The 24,074-nt window shown below is 34.0% G+C and overlaps 1 protein-coding gene across 1 annotated transcript; it reads right to left on the bottom strand.

Moving 5' to 3' along the window:
* Positions 1-20,337: 20,337 nt before the first annotated feature.
* LOC131028147 (uncharacterized) lies at positions 20,338-23,864 on the bottom strand. The gene is made up of 3 exons (XM_057958367.2): positions 23,535-23,864; positions 21,435-22,394; positions 20,338-20,994 (listed from the first exon to the last, which is right to left on the bottom strand). Exons 1-3 carry the CDS (start codon positions 23,862-23,864, stop codon positions 20,338-20,340), a joined length of 1,947 nt encoding a protein of 648 aa, XP_057814350.2.
* Between the last annotated feature and the right edge of the window lie 210 nt (positions 23,865-24,074).

Genomic DNA, 24,074 nt, shown 5'->3' with positions numbered 1-24,074 from the left:
CGCATGAGGTAGATTCTTCACCTTAATTTCATCATGCCAAAAAGTACACCATTCAAGAGATTCTACAACTTTTTCTTTTATGCATGCTAGCTATGCCTACATTCTTGTGGGATATTGACTGATTGTGGAAGCAACTCTTGGAGTATGAGAGCTTCCTTTTTTATGCAAAAGATGTAAGGAAATGAGACATGTGGTGGTTAATTGACCAAGTTTTAGATGCAAATTGGCCAATCTCGTATTTGTGGTGGAAGGAAGCCCTTCTTCAAAATTTTGTTGTTCTAGGATTGTTGTTGGAACCTTGCATTTCACCAAAGCCTATGCAAGCAGCTACAAATTCTTCTCAGTCCTAGCTTTGGGCTTCCCCCTTTATCTCTCTTCAAGGAAGACAAATGAGAATCGACTAGTGAAGAATCTTGCCACAACGAGATGTATGGAAGTCTTTTGATCCTTACACCTAGCTTGTAGCAAGAATCATTGCAAAGAGTATTAGAATGGGTAATGACTCTTTGGAATTATTTGTGGGGTGGTAGATTTACTTCTATTGTCCCCATTACACCTTATCAATCTTTGTTAAAGAATTGCAGCCCTAGGGAGATACAATTGTGTTTGGTTCAGAACAATCCCAACCTAGAAGGGGTGGACTGAAAACATCCAACCACATAATTAATCACTTTGTGTTTGTCTCTATTATAGCCCATGCTCTCAACTAATATTTGGAAACCTAGAGAAGTGTGTGGTACAACATAGGAGTCTAATCCCAATCCACAAACTAAAGAAATGATTGTTTAAATGGTCATATCGAGAGGTAGATTAATAGCACATCGCATGAAAAATAATATTAACGACATTTCATCATTAAAGATATCATTAGAGTAAAATAACACACTACAACATTAGTAATTAATTGTTGAGGGCGGTTGCAATTTCTAGGTGGGCAATAGCTAGGCGGATGGATTCATAAATGCTCTAGGTCAATGGGTTTGTTTGGCCTTTAAGAATTTCCAATCTCTTATAAATCTTGGTGTCGGGGTCACAATTTGTAATTAACATACAACATAAAGCTAGTCTATATGACCCCCAAACTATTTTCTTACTGTCTCAAGTTACCCTAGTTTAGGGTGTTGGCAGTTTTTACTAAATCTTCTCTAGTTTAGGGTATTGGCGACTATCTCTCCTTTTGCATAGTTTTAGGTGGAATACAAAGTCATTGCCTTCTTTGACTTCCTTGCGGCCTCAACCTCAATGATCATCTTTTGCAAACTTACTTTCTTCAATGTTCTCTTCTTAATCCTTTCAAAGTTGAATTGTAGTCACTTAGGAACATCTAGATTCTCATCACTTTGGATGGATGGGTTCATGGTAGTTACAACCTACTTTGGCCTTTGTTCTTCATCTTGTTTCTTGTGCACCTAAGTTTAAAATTTTGGAGGGGTCATGTTGGGGGTGGGGGCCTAGATAGATCATCTTTTTCTTGTTCTCCATGCTTCTTTGACTCCATGTTTCTTCTCTCTTCATTTTGTTTGGCCTTAGGCTCTGAATTTTTTTTTTATTGGTCTTCTATTGTCATGATAATTCTTGAGTTTTCTTGGTCCACACCCCTTTCCATTGCTTCTTGTGTTTTCACTTGGGTAGGAGTAATTATAGGTGTATCATGATAACTTGGGTATCATGCTATGTATCATATTATGTTGTGTGTAGGGCTCCAAATTAGATTTGGTACGTGTTTGGGCATGAGGATGGTTTGATATCTCTATGTATCAGATAGTAAAAGGCAATAAGAGTGAAGAATTTGGTGGGAAGACCAAGCAATTGGTATTTTGAAGTGGTTGATGACAGAGAGAGGGGTGAGGGGACCCTATGAAACCTTCAGAAGGGTTTGTGGATTAAAACCAAATGAAATGGATTAAATTTCTATGACTGTCCTAAGGGTATTAATTGTCATAGTCATAGTTTTACTAGTGATATTGTTATTGTTTTGATAGAGTTGTGTTTGTAAACCCAAGTGTGGACATGTAATGGAGTCATGATATGTCTTAAGACTACATCAATACTTAACAAAAACATAGTGTGTAGGCACCTAAAATATGAAAGGACTACATACTGGTAGGAGACAATCATCCATACTTATCACAAGCTTATGCAGCTCATGTAGACTCAAGGTGAGTTGCAAAATTACCATCAACGAGTGTGAACCCTGTCTTCACAAATTATGATCAGTTGCCATGATACTTGACCCTATCGTCATGTTGTTGGCTCAATTCATATTAGTTTTCCCAAGCCAAGAAGCCAATTAATGTATCCAAGGATGTCTAGAAGAATGGACTGTATGATCATTCTCAACAGTTTGATCATTCTCATTTCAACTAAAGGTCCAAAGTTCTCATTCTCAACAGTTTGAGTTACAACTATCAATTCCCAATGCTTGACAACTCCATATTCTAAGTTCCTTCTGACTTATATTTCATTTTCATGAGTCAACTTATAGTTCTTAATTCAATTATAGGCTAGTATCTTGTGTGTTGATTGTACCTCTTAATTTGATAAGGTTTTGGGTGGATTTTAATCTCTGATTTTGAGGAAATTTTTTTCCTATAAATGTAATTTCAAAATTCATTTTGAGGGTCTAAGAATTGATTATTTAAGGTCCACCTTTAGTAACACTACTTAGTTTGTTTTCTTTCAAAACACACTTAGTAAGAGGTTGTAGATTGAATACTTGTGCTTTGCTGGTATATTTTGAAGAATTAATGGAAATGAAGTTCATAGTTTGCAACTGTATTGGTAATCTTTTAAGATTGCTTGGTATTCTTCTATTTCTTTCATTTTCCTTAGTCTTGAATTAATATTTACATTTATGAAACATCTTCTTTGTTATAATCAATTTGTGCATCTTTTGATTGAGATTAATAATGACCATGTGAATGAATAGTAGTAGTTGTTCTAGAGCTTTCCTTGGTCTCATTTTCATGTTAGAATCAGCAATTTTGGCATGATAAATTATTTACATACAAGGTTATTTCTAGATTTTGTTGATAATTGGGGTTTAGGTAATATTGATGATTCATTTTCTCCTAGCCTTGTTTTATCTTTTGCAATTTATTTTAACCTTTTAGCTTAGGCAGATTGAGAAATCATCATTTCAACTTGATTAGTGACATTTTCCCCTTGAACAAACTAGCCACATGAACACTTTGTTATCTTGTATCATTGTTACCTTGGGAGGTTTGGAATACCTTTAGTTTCTACTATTTTATAAGAGAGAGATTAAGTGGCGATACTTAGTCTATGTTGAGTGTGTCAAAAGACCCATCAACAAAATTGTCTCTAGAGGGAGGGAGAGAACAAGCTGGAGCGTATGCCATTGTTCTCTCTTGAGAAGTTCAAGAGGGTTCTAAGATTAACTCCCAACAAAGGAAAATTGTTAGAGCTTGGACTTATCACTAGATCCAAAGGAAATAAATGAAAATGACAGCACCATATACATCTTCACAAACAACACCCATTGTCTAAACAACATCCCAATTTATCATGGTTTCTTTGGTGAATAAAAACCGTAGTTATCTTAGTTGTCCAAGCAACATGAACACTTAGTTATCTTGCATCGTTGTGACACAATAAATTGATAACTCAAGCAAGGTATGGCTTCCTAGGAAATGATATATTCTAAAGGTAAGATAACTTAACTCAAGGGACTGAGATGGTATCCTAACATGAAAGAAGAGAGTTCTAAGCAAAAGACTACCTAGTGATATGAAAGTTGATGCAAGATAGTAAGGACAACAAGGAAATTTATTTTGAACTTTGACAAGATTGAATCTTTGGGTGGAAATTTAAATGGATTGATAGCGAAAAGGCATGGTGATGCAAAGAATCTAATGAACTCAACCAACTAGGGAGATATTTCTGCCAACTCACCTATTCAATTATGTGTCAACCCTTCACTGACTCACAAGACCCCTCACAAGGCCACAGGTTACTCAAAAGGATTATATTCACTCTATGTTTTGCATGAATGCTTCTTGCCCCAAGTATATTCATGTGTATGCTCGATTAGTATTATTTATGTTTTATGTGCATAATTCATGCTTTAAGTGCATGCATGTGCCTCATGTATATTACTCTTAAATGCATGTTTTATGTATATATACTTGACAAATTGGATATTAATGTGTTTGTTGTGTCTTCAACATGATTTTCTCATTGTATGATTTATATGTGTACTTTTTTATATATGCATTGTACCTTAGGGGATATTTGTGTGTATTACTTCATGTCTTGTGTGGATGCTTCATGCTCCTACCTTGTGTGTAACAATATGTATGTTTCATGACTTAAGAGAATTCATGCTCTACATATATTCAAGTGTATGCTTTATGACGTGAGTGGATTCATCTGGATGCCGGATGCTTTATGTATGCTTCCTGATTTATGCATTAAGTATATTCACGAGTATGCTTCATGATTTAAGTATTCATTGTATGCTTCATAATTCAAGTGTATTCGTTTGTATGCTTCATGCTTTAAGTTCTCATTGCATGCTTCATGCTTCAACGTATTCATTTAATGTATATCTTATGACTTATGTGTATTCATTTGTATTCTTCATGTTTCGAGTGTATTCTTCATTCTTCATGCACATCATGTGTGCTTAATTGAATTCATGGAAACTCTACGTGTTACAATGAAAATCCTGTTAGCATATAAATTTTCAAATTAATTATGCTCTTAAAATGTTTTTCTCCTCTATTTCTTGGTTTTATACATTGAACATTCTCTATCATGAGAATAGTTACTATTGTATTTTTTGTGCACGGATGATCTCACAACATCATTCCTCTTCTATCTATGATCTATCTCCTAAGATTCAACCATCAGATGGGTGACTAAGGAGTGGCATTGAGTTGGGATAAGACATGTGAGGTTTATTTGGGAGCTAAACCTGTTAGACAAGTCCTAAAGTGATAAAAAATGTAAGAGGGAAATTGAATTTCAATTTTCATAGGTTTTCATCTCGATAAATTTGATTAGGAAGAGGAGGATCTATGTGATATTTCAGATGTTAAGATTTTAAGACGTCTTTTCTTATATATATTTGTCCATTGGTGTAACTTACCCCAAAGAAGGCTTATTAGCAAAGCCATCAGAAAGACATGAGTTATCGGAGCAGAAGGAAATAAGCTATCCCGATACCCGATGGGTCTATCGGGAAGACATACACCGATATGTTCATAATTAAACACTATCCGCAAACAGTTACAAGCCATCGGGGTACCTAAGTAATTGGGATGTGGGTTGATAGGTTATATCGATACCCAATGGAAACACAAAAGAAAAGGTTCATCAAGGAAGAAACAACCATTGGTACGAGGCGATAAGGGCTATACTGATACTCGATGGAAACATTGGTAAAACACATGCCGATAAAATAACTCAGAAAAAAATGTTTTTGTGGTGCTAAGGAAATATTTCATCGGAAATTTAATATCGATAAGCCGTTGCAGAGTTAATTCAAACTGAAACCAGAAGTGACCTGTATTTAATGCTCTAAATTGAATTGGTGGCTCACACGATACTAATTGAGAACTCGCTCAAGAAATTAAATCACATGAATAGAGAATTTATGTTTATAAATCTTTACACAGCGTATCTTCTTCAAGTAGATAACATAATTGAAGAACTAGGGCTAAACATTCTTGACAATTGTAGAAATGGAGGCCTCGAGTTCTTCAGGGAAAAAGAGAATTTCTAAGGGGTCTGAGTCCACATCGAAGAAACCAAAAACATCAGAGACTCCTCCTGCACGAAGATTGAACCAGGACATGATCAACCAAATGCAAGCACCAGGGCCGAAATCTAGAAGATCAAAACAAAATTTGCCCATTAGAGATCAACTAAAGGACAAACTTAAGAGGGTAGGAGATGTGTGGACTAAGGTAAGGGGTTAAAAACTTTTCCTGTTTCATTTCTTGAGACGGAATAGGGAAGTTCCAATTTGTAACTCATGGATGACAAATTTAGGCAAGCTGGTTGTTCCAAATGTGTTTGTAAATATTAGAGTATTGGAAACTTTGGTTAGGAATTATGATTATGTAAAGAGGTGCATACAACTTCCAAATGATGATGTATTTATCAAGTTTAACAAAGGCACCATAGATGAAGTTTTTAACCTTGACTTTCATCCTGATGTGCCCTTATCTTTTGAGAAACTGGAAGAAGAATTTGTGAAAATGGACACTACTTATAAAGGGTGGAATCTCACCTTTCATAAGGTTGAGAAGGGTGTTTTGACTGAGGAGGGTGGTCCCCCTTTTAGCATGGACATATTCAGGGATTACTTGCAGTATACTTAAATGTCATGTGGACAAGTGGGGGGTGTTGAAGTTCTAGATGTGGCCAATATTGGGCCTCTAGTATTAGCAGCTAATATACAAATGTATGAACCAAGGCTCTTTAATTATGTTGCATACCTTGCTGGGAAACTACATGAGGGATTCTTGGATCTCAAGGACAATAAGGATCCCACATTTCAGTTTTATTCATTGTTGATGCACATAATTTTTTTTTATGGAAGATATTGAGGCATGTGGCCATTGATTCTACGATTGAACACAATAGAGATGGAAGGAAAACAACAACCTGTATAGATGTGGACATCGATATGGGACTCATGGTATGGAAGATCAAATTACATTAAGTTTGAGGAATGGATTGTAAAACCATTATATCAATTTTTCGGTGTCCCATGTGAGGGATCAATTTCACTCGAAATTAAGAAATACTTAACACCTGTTGCCTTTGATGATAGGGGTCTAGTGAACCACAATTGGGATGATTGGCTAGTGCATAAGGACTTCACTTGTTTTAGAATTTATGGCTTTGAAGGAAACCCTTATCTACTACCAAAACTTGTACTAGATAGAATTGCCTATTTGGAAAATGTGAGGTAGTTAAGTGTATCAAATGATAAACATTTTGGAATCATGCACAAACAATTTTTTCTTCCTGGAACCCTTAGTTTCAGAGATTTTACTACTGTATCAACCAGGGCCTATGAGGCCATTGACAAAAAGCTAATTGAAGAATACAATTTGTTCAAGTTTACTGCCAGAGCTAATTATGACCCCGAAGGATACATACGTATGTGCAAGAAAGGATAGATCCTAGGAGATTATGTGCACATTCCTGTGGAATCAGAGGACTTGTTTCGAAATATGGAAGAGGAAGAAGCCCAACTAGTTATTGATAATTGAATAAAGACCTGGAAGAGAAGAGGTTGAGATTGCAAGAAATGGAAGCAGAATAAGTGGAAGGTGAAGAAGAATCAGAGGATACTGAAACCATATCAAGACAACAAGCACCTAATATTATTGAGGAACCAGACTTGCATGTACAAGTTATCACCAGGTTAAGTATTCACAGTGATGCTCGGTATGATGCCTATTCAGAATTTGTTTCAGATGTTGTATTTGTTAAGTCTAAAGAATTGAAATCTTTTCTTTATCATTTCAAAGGCAAAAAGTTAAGGGACATTGTCCCTAATATTACCCCTGAAAAATGAAGCAGAGTTATTGAGAAAACTTAAGGAAGAGACTGATGCAGAGGTCACAAATATGACCCCTCATACAGGGAGACAACTTTTAATTGAAACTGGTGTTATTGTTTTCCAAAGATGGGACTTAAGTGCATCTTTCAATTTTGACAATATGTTGAAATCAGAAAATAAAGAGTTCAAATTAGATATCCAAGGAGTTCAAGATATTTTTATTGGTTCGATATTTGATCAAGATGAGGAATCTCTATGGTTATGGGCCCTTTACTCTCCTAACAAAAGACCAAAAATCATTGATGTGGATAAGCCCTTTGGGCACATGATGAAATTGAAGGTAGGTGAAGTGGACCTTGTTATAACAATAGATATGGGTATTGATGATTCATGGTTTAATAAAGCACAATTAATTAAGGTGATAAAAGAGAGAGATCAATATAAAGGTTTGTATGAGGTATTTCTAAGAGGAGGATGACAACCATTGCCAATGATTCATGATGGATCCAAAATAAAAAAGACATATGAAGAGTTATTACAAGAAAATAAGAGGATCCAAAGGCAAATTCAAAGTGTGAGATCAAACACTTCATCTATATTGCTAACAAATAGATTTAATAAATTGTTGATACCTCTGGTAGAATTTTGGACTATATATCAGAAGAACATGGACACTGCCTTGTCGCATCATCGGATCTACAATAGGTTGGGAACATTGCAACATGATAAGAGGATGACAGGTGCTAATAAAAAACTAATTGACGAAATATAGGGTCTTATAGATGCACATGAAAGTTTTGGAGAAGAATTGAAGAGTGAATTTAATGAATGTAAAGGAATAACACAGTATGGTTTTGTAGAGTTGACAGATTAGAATGGAGAAATCAAGGATAAAGACAAGTGGCTCTTAGAATGTCAGACCCTTCTCCATGTTTCTCTTGACATTGGTCATTCTGATGGTTTGGAATTGACAAGGAATATGGAACAGATGGAAAAGTTGATCACATGGGAGATCATTGTTAGGGACCCGATCCATCATGCAGACACCTATAAATCAGAATAATACTTGAAGCATATTTGGAAATGTGGCAAGGTCCTTGGAGACTAAAATTATTTTTAAACATTGCAAACTGTTGTTTTCAAGTGCTTTTATGTATTGTGTCCAATAGTTAAGTTAGTTTTAGTCCGTTAGGATAGTTTTTAGGTAGTTAGTTTCTAGTTAGTTTTAATTTTAATGAAAGTGTATGTCCTTTCATCTTCAAACTGAATCCTCATATATATATATAGAGGATCTTTTAGGAAAAACATATGACATAAGTTCTTTATAGTTTTATCAAGATAATCTTTCCTGCTTTTCTTATGAACTTGTTGTATGCAAGTATCAAGTTGGTGGATGATACATGCTGAAATCAACTGGTTTGAGTATTATATTTTCAATATAAAGATTTAAGTGTTTTTATTTCATTATGGTATCTATCTTTTAATTGAATTGATTAGTTCCTTAGATAAATCTATATGCCTAGATTGTTTCATTGTCCAGTCTTATGTTGTTGTGATTAAGATTAATTTTCAGTTTGAATATCAGTTTGGAGGATTGGCTGACAAACTTCAAATTGTCTTATTGGTCTTTCACAACAAGGCTAAATTCAATAAGACTATCAGGATGTTATCTTTTAATTACAACTCATATAGAAGCCTTTGAAATGATGGTCTTGTTTCATTAGGTCTTGTTTCATTAACAAGTTATTAAAACTGTCTCTAAGGTTATACATAGAATCTCTTATTTGAAATGGTATGAAATCAATAAGGAATTAAGGCACTGGTCTTTTGTTGATTTTATATATTTGAATCAAGTATTTTTAGAGTGAGTTTCATTAAGGAAATATATTTCTAAATCATACAATTATAATTTTATAAACATTTATTACAAGTAATAGTTACAATTTTCAGATAATAAAATCGGGTTCAAGAACAATTGCCATCTTGGAGCTATAAGGTTTTCTAAATTCACCATAGAAACATTTCACACCAACAGAGTGGATCGGGTGATAAGGTTTACCAGCCTAGGTTGAGCGAAGCCTGAAGTGTAGGGGAATTTGGTCTGTGACCGTTCTTGTTTGTTGGCCAAGACTGATTGAGAGATCATTAGGAGAAGTGGCAACACTCTGTGATTTCCAATCTGTGGTTTTGGGAACCAACACTTCCCATGCTTTATAAGATGCATATATTCACATGTATGATCCTTATTCAAATCATGCCTTAAATATATTCATTTATTTATATGTACTTCTTTATTGGTATGAACCAAGATTTACGTTTGATCGATATCTTATGTGTATTCATGTGTCTTGCACACTATATGTGTCAAAGGTATATTTCATACTTTATGTAAATACTTCATCCTTTACGGGGTTGACTCATGTTGTTGTGCTTTCAGCATGATTACTTCATGGATGTATGGTCCTCCCTAATGCATAATCATGTTGTTGTGCAATTATTTAAGTTTGCATGGGTATGCTAGGTATCATGTCACCTTGATTTTTTCAAGATCAACTTGAATGGGAGAGTGGTTGATAATGTAACTAAATTTGCATGGTGCCAAAATTTCATTTGTTGAGGTTAATTTACAACTTGTGTTGGCATATCTCTCAAACTCACTTAAAATATTGAATCCTTTAATTGGACAGTAGCATGTACAGTTGATGGTCTGCACTTTTGGAAGTTGGAGGGTCTTATTCAACTTTGTACTACAATAAATTGTAATATTGGAGCTTTTATAAAGTAATCTCTTATTCAACTGGAAGGTCTTATTCAATTCTGTAATCCAATCAACTCTGATGTTCAACTTTTACAGTAACATCCCATACAACTGCAACACTTGAACATTAGATGAGTTGTCAATTACAATACTACTAGCTGGAGTACTGGAATGGCTTGTAGTGAAATTATATTTTCTGGGTTTGTTTTTTGTTGTATTTCATTCTTAATTGGCTTCATAACTTGTTATATGTCTACAAAATGTTGTGCTAACAAATTTGATTGATAAAGAGAAAGAGAAGTCAGCCCAGTGGAAAGTCAAAGAAATGAGTTTGAAATTGTTGGACTTGAGCAGCCCTTGAAAAATAAAAAACTCTCAAGGTGGGCAACTACTTTTAATACAATGTTTATTGTTTTAAGTTTCTTTTCTTCCAATAGATCTTTGTACGGTTCATTCTTTTCTATCTTCTATTATCATGCTTATTTGATAACTTTGGATGTACCTACCATGGGAGGGAGATTGATGCTAGTAGACATGGTTGGATCTGAGAATATTGATCAATTTGGCTTTGCTGGGTTTGAGGCAAAACTTCAGGTATTCCTTTTCCTTATTATTGTCATTCATTGTGCACAAGATTTCTATATCTAAGGTCAGATTGTAGGTATCCATTTTGTAATTTAGAGATTTATAACGCAAGCATATCACACACACAAAAGCCAAATGAACGTTACTAAATAGAGAATTCCAAACCACAATATTAGAATTACATCTCCTCCAAAATGATATTGCTCTAAACTTAATACCACCCGGACATCTAACTTTGCTCTCCTCATTTGGTGAATGCTTTAAATTCCTTTTGAAAGATGCCATGCACTATATATATATTTCTTTAGTTAATAATTCCAGACTTTATAGATAAAATGCATATACTTTTATTTATTTATAGTGTTCGATATCACTTTTCTTTGGAAATCATCAAGGAAATAGTAATGTTTTAAGGTTTTGAATCACTATTTATGGCAAACATTGGGATAAGTTTATTAGTTTCTAAGGTTTAGATCACTTTGCTTGGTCAATCACAAGGATATTTTGTTATTGTATTGGAGAAAAGTTAAAATATATATACAACTAATTATTTATATATTGTACATTATCTTTTGTTTCCCTAGCATGAAAGATAAGAAGAATTCCTTGTATTTTTTTTTATTTGAATTCATTATCGACTTTACAACTAAATTTAGCCTAAAGTTCAACTCTCATAACGATTTTGGTTGTTAAGTTGTTTTTATATTTTCACTACTTGTGTTATACAATTGGGAATTATGACCCTCACATTCACAATTCACGGCCAACATTCACCTTAATCAATACTCAAATTATTCATATGCAAACCCAAATCATAGAAATAATAAATGTCAAATCAACCTGAACAAATCAATGGAGTCACCTAATCAGTGTCTCCTACTCCCTAATAGATAATGGAAGATCAATTACACAATCTACAATATGAAACAAACTTCTACAAACCTTACAAAATGAATCATTAGCTCACTACATCATGGCCATGGATATTGGCGGATCCTCTTAGAATGGTTTAATCTTCTTAAATTCCATTCCATGGTTGAACTATAAGCTTTAGTAAACACTCGTGTCCAAGAAATCCAACACCATGACTTGACCAAAGGTAACTTAGGTAACTTTCCCAATCACAAACATTTAATGAAATTATAGAAGTCCATAACACTAAAGGCTGATTAGAACATGGATAGATTCTTCAAGCTTTTCACCATGGTTGTATATCCTAATTTGCCATACAAAGCTAGATCTATCTCCCCTTAGAACCAAAATGCAACACTTTCCCACCATTACATAGAAAACTATTTCAACTCTAACTCTCACATGCAAGATTCTATCATGTCCCCACCATGACAACCAGACTCACCATCTCTAATAAGGGAAAATTATCTTGTTTCAATATTTCATAATATTTTATAACTCAAATTGTGCCCAAACATCAATCTGACCCTTTGTTAACGTAAAGATTGATATATACATAGAAGTCAAGATATATATCATTGTGTTTGAGGAGTGGTCCTATTATCAACTAAGGAAACAACCTTATTATTAGTGTTGCAATCTCAACCTTAGTGGAGCAGTGATCTTTATTGTGTGTTGACAATTGTAGCTAGCTTGGATACCTGACTATTGAATTTTAATGTTGTCAACGACAATTAAAATTCCTATGTATTACCTCTCATGCAATCCGAACCACTTTGGGATGGGCCCAAATACATGTGATTTGTAATTATGTCTTGCTATGAATATTGGGCAAGACCTATATATAATGTAACTTGTGGATAGGACAGGCCCTATAAATGTAACTTGTAATTTGGCCCGACCCTAATTGGGCGATGTAGCTTGTGGTACTATATAGAATGTAACTTGTAACTTGTGAATAGGGCAGGCCCTATCTTATGTATCTTGTAATCTTAACCCTATGTTTTGGAGCCAAGTTGAAAGGGCCGACCTAGAGTGAATTGTTCCTTGTGCACATTGTTTTGCTTTCTGTTATTGCTATTTTTTGCTATAGTCTTATCTTAAAATTAACATGTTGGTTATTTAGAGATGCATACATGCCAGATAGACCCAATTCTTATCAACTTGTACCAAGAACAACAAAAGGTGAGTTGTTTGGGAATGGGCAGGTTGAAGACCCCATCCAATAGGCTTAATAGCCTCCAATACTCGAGGTCTCAAAACCGAGGTCAAGGTCTGAATCATACCCCACATGCTAAAAGAGAACCAACAAGGACCATTGTAATTGGCATGCGTTTTTTTTTTTTTTAAAATACATCTCCATCAGAATTCTGACGACAACACAAATTTGCACCAATAGCCAAACCGTCAGATCAACAACATCCTCATCGGTGCAAATTTTCTAACCGACATTGGAATTCTAACGCTAATTGAAGAAACATCTAGTGAGGATGTTGTATGTCCGAAGGCACTTTCTTGTCGGATGGTCATCGTATTTGTAGTCGATGCATATGTGTAATGAGCATCGGAATTCCAATGTCCATCCAATGACATTTTTGGCTGGAGGAGTGTCATGGACGTCGTTGAAATATTTCAGGATGTCGTTGGAATTCCGATGTTAAATGGAATCGATGAAATGTCCGACGACAAGTTTTTGATGGTATCATTTGTTGGTAGTACGATGAAAAGTAGTCAAAATTCCAATGATAGGCTGTCAAAAATCAGCCTTGAGTGTACTAGTGACACCTCTGAATAATGATGTAGAGGATAGAATAATGAAATCTTTTCATGATGAACCAAAAGATACATCTCTTCTAGAGTTACTTGAATAATAATTTGATACTAATCCCCCTTCAACAAGACAACAAAATGATGGAGTTAAAGATGAAGTGAAGAAAGAGGATACTATTTGAAGACTGTAAAAACACAATTTGAGAAATTTGTTCCTCCTCCAAGAAAAACTTTGGGTGTCAAGGTGGATAAAAATGTAAAGAACCCAGATGTTGTTCCATGTGCAATGAAGGAAAAGGATAAGAAACAAGATGAATATGGTTATGATACTAGTCAAGAATCATCATCTCCCTTTGAAGATTCTTTCAAGGACCTGTTGAGTCTCCAATTATAATTCCAATCAGTGGTGACGACTCAAGTTTTACAAGGTCCAATGCGACATGTGAAGTGGACCTAGCAAATATTTCTCCACTACATAAGTTATATCTTGGTGGTGTTCTTCAACACTTTATGTAGAAGAAGGTGATGAAAACACACCTGCAAAATAGAGAGTTAATTAAAATCTTGTAACAAGGTCATTTGGAAGTAATGTTTGATGCATCTCTGCCAAGTGTACAACAACTGAAGTTGCTCAGTGTTTCCCTTAAATACTACATATGTAACTTGAAATAAAAAGCTAAGAAGGATGCAATGAAGAAATTATTTGATAGATGTACAATTTCTCATTCTAAGTTACAAGACAACTTAAAAGCCTTTAGGAAAAGTGTAGTTGAAGCCATTGCATTATACCACTTTTGTCATGGGTAGTTGGTTTCCACCAAAAGCATAAAGGATCAAATAGGCTCTTTCGAGTCTCAAATTTTATAGTCCGTCAACTCCTATGATCTATAGAATGATAACGATGGGTGAAAATGGTGTGAATTAATAATTTGTACTTACAATTACCACTGCTTGTGAACCAAAAGGAGCAAATCAAGAAGCATTATAATAAACTTAGAGATATTGTAAATCTGAGGCTTACTTCCCTCTCTAATTTATTGGAATCTAATTGAAGAAAGTGGAATAAGAGATGAGAGCTCCTATCTCTTTAGATGAGGAAAACAACCTTTTATTGAATTTTGAATCTTAGAATTTCATTCTTACCTCTACATTAGATGAGTCAAAATCCACCTCATCACAATTTGCAGTTATCTACAAGGTCATATTGCCTCAACCCTAGTGATTGCATTACTACAAATAAGTTTTTATCAGACACAATCAGTACTTTAGGTGTTGCAGTAATTGTTTTGTTTTTTGGAGTACTTATGTATAGTTTGTAGGAGAATTTTAAACTGCATGCACATATTTAGGGGAATATGTACAATTCTATTTTGGTTTGGTGTAAATCTTATGCTATTTGTCCTTGATGTTGAAGGAGAAATAAGCTACGCGGAAGGGTATATAGATTTTTGGTAGATATGTACATAGTGCTTCCATCAATGACAAAGGGGAGATTGTTGGTGACTTCTTGATTTGTTGTGAATTTGATAGCAATATATGTTGTCAATGATGTCAACATTTATGTCTGACAATATGTATTGTCATTTAATTGTATGGGTATTATTGATGACTATGACTTTATGTTGGAAGATGTTTAGATGAGTTGGTCATTATTGTAAAAGTTAATCTAGAGGTTCGCCAACATATTAGTCTAGAGTTATGAGATTGGAAAAAATGACTGAGTGTTGAATTAGTGAATTTCTCTATAATCATGAGTCAATAATTTTCTCTATAGTTCACCACATTGCATCAGTTTGTTCTATGGATCTGGATTGTGGTTTGGTAATGGATTTGTGCATATTATCAACTTTTCAGCTATCTTTATCACCTATAGGAAAAAGAATTTTGACTCTTCAATACTGGCTTGACAGATGTGTATAAGTAGGTCATACAATAGAATTCTCCACATTTTCTTGCATTAATAGACATGATCATGCATATTTTGGGACATGATAAAGATAATTTATTGGTCCTATGATAGGAATTTAGGTTTTTTGGAGTGTTGGTGGATGATTTATTACTTATGGTAGCTATACAACCTATTAGTTCTACATAGTGTTTTTCAAATCAGTAATCTACTATTTGCATGTACATCAACTTTCTATAATCTGCTACTTGGGGATTTGAAAGGAGGACATGTGTTTATGGCTTACACATCTTTCTTAGCGGTCCATAATGTGTTTTGGATGCTAGTTTGTGTTGGGATCAATCATTGGTTACGAAGATTATTGTTTGATGTTTTAAATTTGGGTATCGTTGATTTGGATCAAGAATAATCTTATTTGTTGGCTCAAGACAAAAGGGGAGTTTTGGAAAATTTATTTTTCCTGTCTTCCTGCACTTCCCTATGGACACCTACCCTATGAGGAGTAGCCAAAGTAAATGCAACTTGTACTTTGTAGCAGAAGATTGACATGGAGATTGCTTACCCAACTTGCTCCTAACATTGTAGTAGCAACAACTAGTGAATTTAATGTTGGTAGGTAATTGAATTTGAGTTTTGAGGGGAAATTTTTGTGTGGACAACCTCAAGACAAAAGAGGAGAATGTTCTCCAGATCAGTTTAAAAAACTCAAAGTTGAAGTCAGTGTATGCAGCAGCAAGAAGAATGCTTTTGGTCTCTGAGTGATTTAGAGTTTGCTGCAGCAGCTGTGTGTTAGTTTGTGCTGAGAGCAGTGATTGCTCCAGACATCGTGTGGCTCCTAATGAGCAGTGATTGCTCCAGGCATTTGTAGCTGCAAGTGAGCAGCGTGTGAGCAAGTTAGAGAGCTCTAAGTTGCTCCATAGTTTGCAAGAGAGCTCGGAGAAGCTCGAGATTGCTGAGTGTTTGGGAGTAGCTCAAGAATGCTGCATAACTGATTTGTAATCAGTAGTAGTTAGTTTATTTTCTGAGTTTGTGGTTTCATTTCTAGATTTTACTGAAAGAAAAAAATCATTGCATGTCTCCAATTGTGTTTAAATTTGCTTCTGCTGTGTATTGCCAATGATTGGCAAATCTGAGCTGCAGTCCTAAAAGTTAGTTATTCCAATATGATATTAGAGCTCTGTATTTGAATAGTTTTTGGTTTTCGAAGTTATTGATCCAAATGCTGACGTTTAGCCCACATTAGAACATAAAGATCAACCACTAGTTGGTCTGGAGATGGAATATCATAATTTTCATACATTCTGAAAATCCTATAGAATTTATGTTGCTTCTCTTTTGATAATAAAAATCCTCTTGCAAAAATCTCTAGACAACTAATTAACTCCAACTTCAAAGAAAGAGAAAAGCTTCTGATAATGAGTTTATGATGTACGGTCAAAATCAAAAGCTCATGCTTCTTATTTTAAAGGAAAACATTAAATTTATTATATCTATACTGCAGTCAAGCAACGGAGGTTTCATTAAATAACTGTAAAATAGTGGAAGATATAATCTACGTTGAGCAGGTCATTTTTTATTGACAAGTAGAGGATATGCCTAATCATATTCTTATCCATCCATTCGAAAATCATTATGATCCTATAAAAGCGTGAATATTTATGCTACACGGTGATTAAGGTTTTTTTCCTAACGTCCCAAGAAAAACTATAATGAAAAAAATATTTAAAATATGAGTGAACGTAATTATTTTGGCAGATATAATCCAGACAACGGAAGGTAATATTCTGAGAAAATAGAATATACTTCGCGTCAATGGTGTATAGAAAATAACAGGTGGATGATTTCCATGAAATCTAGTGTTCGAGTTTAACTGTTTCAATAAGTGTCATATATTTGATTATTACGTAGATCACATGATGACACTAATGATTGTTTTGCTGCTTTCTTTTATGGAGTCGAAACCTGCTAAATTTTAAAATTCTTAAATATTTTTATAATATTCTCATATCACACAAGCCAATCATCTAGACGACAGATTGAATTTGCTCGAGATTAACAGTAGTCTCTTTCACCAGTTGATTAAACCTTGTTGGATATATAAATTATAGCGACAGGCATTAGATTGTATCTTGTGGAACGTCAGAACATTATGGTGCCTCCTTAAAGCCAGATAAGAACGAGGCATATTATCTTAAAATTAGTCTTCGTGATTACTTTTATCAACCAACGAAGAAAAAACAATTAAATTGACCAACATAATTTGTTTAAACATTAAGTGTAAAAATGAGAAGTCCTTTTTTTTAAGTGTCTAAACTAGTCATATATATGCTCTTAATTTATAATATATTGTCATATATTTTTACTAAAGTAGTCACATCTTTAAAGTCTAAACAAGGCATTAGTTAAGAAAATAAAAGCAAAGTCAGTACTTAGCAAGAGTGTAAAAAAGGGAGGAGGAAGATTCTATTCATTGCTCATCTGATTTATTCCATTTATTAGTGGGGTTCAAAGTGTCTATGGAAAGGTCTCATCTATCTTTATCTTATTTATGTTCAAATCCATGTCACATACTTAAAATTAAATTTTCATGGATTCTATATCATCTCACTCTTTTTTTTCATACTTTTACCTTGAATACAAGCATGGCACACTTATATCTCTTGAATAGAAGCATGTGTAATAGTGTCCCTTAGATTGGATTGCACACAATAGTGTCTCTAAACTAAAATGCTTTCTTCTTACCTAGAATGATGAAGTATAAAAGTGAGAAACTTGAGTTAAAATGCCCAAAACCCACATTGATATAAGCAAATAAGATGAGAGTAAACACATATTCTTATATATGACATACAACAATACATAGACCCACATAGACCAAGGTAGGAAAAATATGAAACTTTATATAGATCCCTAGATGCAATTAATGATTTTTTGTTATATAAGAACAATTAAATATTAAATATCTTATTTTACAATATATGGGGCATGATTTTTTGAGTTGGCACTTTAACCACATGAGAGTTCTTCTAAAATGTGTTTTTAATTAGCAAAAGATACCTATTTAGTGCTATATTATGAAATACTTATTTTAAGGATGTTATTACATATTCTATGACAATTGTAAATGCAAAACATAGGGAAGGTTACTTTGGACTTTATTATATAGAAATAATGAAGATGTAAGTGTTGGAATTTATTATTCATCAACACGTTAAAGGACAACCTATTGGAAATATTTTTGTGATCTTAATCCATTCCTTCCTTCATAAATAGTTTTAAGTCAAATTATGAGAGGGATAATCTCTCCTTTTTCATTTGGCTCTAGAAATCCTAAGAGAGTGATTCCTTAGAGGCATATAAACAGGATATTTAACTAAAAATATATTTAAACAAAGATTTCTTACAACCGTATCCTTATTAATATTCGATCACACTACATTATCTATAAGAAAAAAACCTCACTAACCTTTAACTATGTAGACAAATAAAAATATAACATATAACCCTATTATTCAACTATCAAGCCCACAAACAAATATGTAGGTTTGCAACAATATCCTCACACCCCACTTGCCCACACCATTCTAAGTTAGTTTCTATGGTTGATGAATAGTAAAGTTCCAAACAGAAGCCCATTTTAGTAAGAAAACCTTATCAATCATGTGAAATAAAATAATACCATAAAAGGTAAATCACCTTATGATTTGCATATGAGTATGTAATTTGAAATCCTAGAAGCATAAATCTCTAACAATATACAAGTTGTTGACACTCAAAAGATATGACACAAGTTATGATGTTTATTGTGTAAGAGGGGATAAATATTTCATAAATAGTCCTCTCAAATGCTTCTATGACCTTTATGATTATATGGCACATTTTGTAAAACTAAACATTGTAAAAGGAAATGCAAGTAATTGGTATTTACATCAAACTAAAAAGAGAGATTAACTTAATGGTTTGGTTTATAGAGAAAGAGGAATATTATAAAAATTGACGTCTCTAATGTACATACCCATCTTCAAAGATAAAACAATCTTGGGGCAAATGATGAGAGGGGTAAGTTCCCCTTCTTCTCGAGGCTCTACAAATCTTAAGAGGGTAAGTAATTAGAGATATTTATATAAGATATTTAGAAAAAGGAAGAATTATAAAAAAGTCACTTACAATCATAACTTATCTAAGAGTGAGCCACATTATATTATCAACAAGTAAAAGACCTCTTAACCTCTAATTAAATAGACAAAAAAATTAAAATAACCCATGTACTAGAAATACAAAATGAATTAATATCACTAATGATAATTCCCCTCAAATTGGTGAATATGCAATTTGAATTCCCAAAAACACAACTCTCCAATAACATATTTCAGAGTGGTTGTCCCAAGGTATCAACTCTGTTATAAATATCCTCTATAATGATCCTAGTATGACCTTGCTCAAGATATATTTCATGTTGTAAAACTGAATAAAGCATAAAGTGAAATGAGAGAAACTAACGTCCACTCAAACTGATTTTATCGCTGGTGAGAACGAAGTATGCTATACATTGATGACTTGATCCTATGAGAGAAATGAGTCGAATATCATTCTCACGTGAATATAATGACCACCTCAAACTATAAATACAATATTCAATTGGAAATCATATATACTATTCTATAAGTAATTAATATATGCCTTTAAAGAAAGAAAAATCCACTTCTAGATAGTGGTTAATCGTCCATGATTGATCAAGTTAAATCCATATGATGCATTAGGTAGACATTCTCAAAAAAATCTTTAACATTCCATTTTCTATGGACGACAGTATTTACAAAGGCTATATGTGGCTAGCAGGAAAGTCAGTCTCAAAACTGCAGGTTACATCAACGATTTCAGAAAACCATAATTCACTTCAGTGCTGGCATTGTCCGTGAATTCTTGCAGTTGTAGCCCTCTACATCTCTCACAGAGATCCCTCCCATTACAGCACATGAACAAGACATTATTATAATTACCCAGTCCAAACCATTCTTTGTGTACTAGTTCCATCTCACCTGTCATTAATTGTCTTCCTGTTTTCCATCTCTGTAACTTCCCTGATGTAGTCTTTGGAATACACCGAGCCTTAACCAACCCAACAAAGCCAACAGCCACTCCATGCTCCTTCTCAATACACAAATAAATATTTTCACAAATTCTTTTCATCCTACCTTCATCTTGGGCTGTGATATATTTATGCTCAAAATTCTGCAGTTCAGCAAGTACTACTATTACTTTTTTGTTAGATCTAGTTATGTCTGCTTCAAAGGCAGCAGCACAACCTGCTCTCAAACTCTGAGTACAGCTCATGAAAGCAGTTGTTTCAAGATAGTGAGGATGCACCAAACGATCTCTTGCTCTTATAATGTCCTTGAGACGACCAGTTATATACAAATACTGATCAATGCCTTTTGTAATAACACCCATATCTCCTGTTCTTAAGTAAAATCTTCCTTTGTCCCAATCTCCTTTTCTCTTTGGCCTTGCTAGGAATACCTGTTCCAAAAAATTGCGATGCAGTGAGAAGATAAGATGAATATACAAAGCACAACTGATTATTCTCTATAATATTATTATTATATAATGCCCACTGTCGACGTAACAATAAGAAAGAGAAACAGCATACAAGAATCAGAAAACGTTTAGTGAGCATGTCTGATATCCACAACAAATGTACTTTCAACTAAAAATAAATATATTGTTTAAAAGTGAAATATTTTAATAGAAATAAAGAACTGATACTAAGTTTGTATGAAATCAATATTAATATCACATATCATAATAATAATGAACCAAAAATATTTGTATTCATTTTTAAAATTATTATACTGAACTCTATCTTCGATTCCCTTATCTTTGTAAAATTATCTACGAATATGAATACTACTCAATTTCAGTTAGTAATACAACAATTTGATGAATAAATTTAAAGATACCTCGTTTGTAAGCCAAGGGTTGTCGAGGTAGCCGTCTGCATTGCTTGGAGAAGAGATCCAAATCTCACCTTCTTCGCCTGCTTCTACTTCTTCACAAGTCTTTGGATCAACAACTATCATTTCAATGTCGAGTTCCAATTGTGAGCAAATTCTTGCACAAGGCAAAAGGCCTCTGTAAGTAGGAGTTTGGCTTATATTGGGTCCCCATGCAGTAGATACAAATGTACAGTTTTCTGCAAGTCCATAGGATGGAGCCATGGCAGAAGCACTCAGACCATATACCGAAAACTTCTTGACAAAGCTTTCCACAACAGTACCATATATAGGTTCATTAATCACTATAAGATTTCTTAGGGTTTCTAGATTCAGTTTGATGTGTGACTCTCCCTTAGATCCACTGCTCATGTAGTTTTGCACAAGAGGAAGGGCAAAAGATGGTACTGGTGTGCAGGTAGCCTTGTATTTACTCACCATTTCCAGCCACAAGGTTGGCCTTTTGATGAACATGAATGGAGAAGTTAAAATACAGGTTGCAGCACTAACAATGGTGAGTAGAAGGAACATTAGACCACAATCATGATACTGAGGAAGCCATGAAACTATGACACTCCATGGCTCAAGATCATATGCTTTTCTTGCTTCTCTTACATTGTGTGCTGCAGATCCTGCTGTTATCATGACTGGCTTAGGGTTACCTGTTGCCCCAGAAGTGTACTGTATCAAATAAAGGTCTTCTTCTCTACACCCACTGTATTTGTTCTCACCTCCATTAATTAATGATATCTCTGGTCCATTGGCTTTGAATAAGGATACCAGTGATATCCACTGCATTTTCTTCAACAAAATACCCATTTCATTAGCATCATTCTTCTTCATGACACTTGAAATATAGGTAGGATGAGCTATGGCAGCCTTGGGTTGAATCTGTTGCAGTATCCTTACGAGTTTAAGGCAGTCCTCCTGAAAGAAAAAGATACTTTTTATTATTGTGCAAATAGGATATCTCTCTTGGTTCAATTTTGAATTTTATAATTGTGGAGAAATTGACCTTCTAATTTATTTAATCGTTTCATTATAGTAATTTCAATATCAAACCATTAAATTAACATAATTATCTACATTGACGTCTACATCTACAACTATGTATCTATCTCTATATAAAACCAATGAATTCATTTCTTTGATCTTTTCACCGAAGTCCCCCACCACTTATAAACTATTTGGCAAATTATATTTCAAAATGCACTTCAGAGAAATGTTAGAATAAAATACTCTGTAATAGAATCTATAGAAACAACTGCCACGGCAAAAAAGAAATGAAAGAAGAAACTATATTTTAACTGCCTAGCATATTTCACATCAATGCTCTCGAAAATGCCACATCAATTACCATATCCAGAAAACAACTTAAAAAAATTTAAACAATAACTACAATTTTAATCTACAAACTCTATAATCCATCTTGACAGTTCTGTATTATTTTGTTTGTACATGCAGTATATGACAGTTCTGTATTATTTTGTTTGTACATGCAGTATATGATTTTGCTATCATGATTAAAGTGTGTAGTTTTCAAGTCGAATTTATTGACCATGTTTCATGTGTAGTTGTTCATAGAAAGCCATACACTTAATACTCATTGCATCTAGGTGATGTTCATAGAGGTGAAGTGGTCAGCCATCTCAGTACTACTTCAACTTAAGCATGCATAACTATGGACTTTCCCCATGGTTAAGTTGCTACATCATATGCAGAACTTTCAGAAAGTGTTGTACTGTATAAACAATTCATTATAGAGCCTCTTTAGCTCATCAATTGATAAATAAGATATATTTCATACCAAGTCAATTTATGATATTGCTAATAGAATTCAACGTTGTAATTTTGAATCAAACTCAATGATTTCTATTTCATGAATAGTATTTAAGATAAAAACATATAGTATATTTGAAACTAATCACAAGAAAATTAATATCTATATTGAACAATTCAATAGCTAAAGATTTACCCACGAGACTTGGTTTATAGAACAATACGATAAGAATCCATCCAGAGGAACTATATAGTAAGAACTGTTGAAGAAAAAGAATGGTTCTTCACCTGAGAAGAGAAGGATGGATGAGGAGGAAGCATGGGAACACTCACTAGCCCAGCTCTTTGGCACCCAAAAATGGTTCCCACAAATTCAATCCCAGGTGGGCAGAGAATCAAAACTGTATCACCTTTTCGCAGTGTACTTCTAAGATTTGAGGCAATGGTGGATGCAGAAGCATGGAGCTCTGAGTATGTCAAACTGCACTGCTCATTGCCTGCTTCATCAACCCACTTGAAAGCAGGTTTATTGGCCAAATGCTGATGTTTAGCCCACATTGGAAGATAAAGATCAACCACTGGTTGGTCTGGAAATAGAATATCATAATTCTCACACATTCTGAAAAATCTTTAGAATATATGTTGCTCCTAAGTAAATAGCAAAAACCCTCTTTTCAAACACAAGAAATGATGCTAGCACAGAGAGCCCATTCTTTGAGAATTGTTCTAAACAATTTAACTGCAACTTCAATGGAAGAGAAACTCAATCAAGCTAAGGATTGCACTTTATATAGAACTCTACCAGCCAAAAATCTCCTCTAGGTTGAA

Source organism: Cryptomeria japonica, chromosome 4, assembly GCF_030272615.1.
Source record: "Cryptomeria japonica chromosome 4, Sugi_1.0, whole genome shotgun sequence".
Taxonomy (NCBI): domain Eukaryota; kingdom Viridiplantae; phylum Streptophyta; class Pinopsida; order Cupressales; family Cupressaceae; genus Cryptomeria; species Cryptomeria japonica.
Note: the sequence above shows the minus strand (reverse complement) of the source record. Positions and strands in the feature narration are given on the sequence as shown.

What these genes read in the sequence shown, in the direction of transcription:
- LOC131028147 (XM_057958367.2), bottom strand. Translation starts at nt 23,864, where the DNA reads ATGTGTGAGAATTATGATATTCTATTTCCAGACCAACCAGTGGTTGAT. An exon ending in ATCCATCCTTCTCTTCTCAG is followed by an intron (nt 22,395 to 23,534) that starts GTGAAGAACCAT and finishes TTTTTCTTTCAG; the next exon opens with GAGGACTGCCTTAAACTCGT. An exon ending in ACCCTTGGCTTACAAACGAG is followed by an intron (nt 20,995 to 21,434) that starts GTATCTTTAAAT and finishes TTTTTGGAACAG; the next exon opens with GTATTCCTAGCAAGGCCAAA.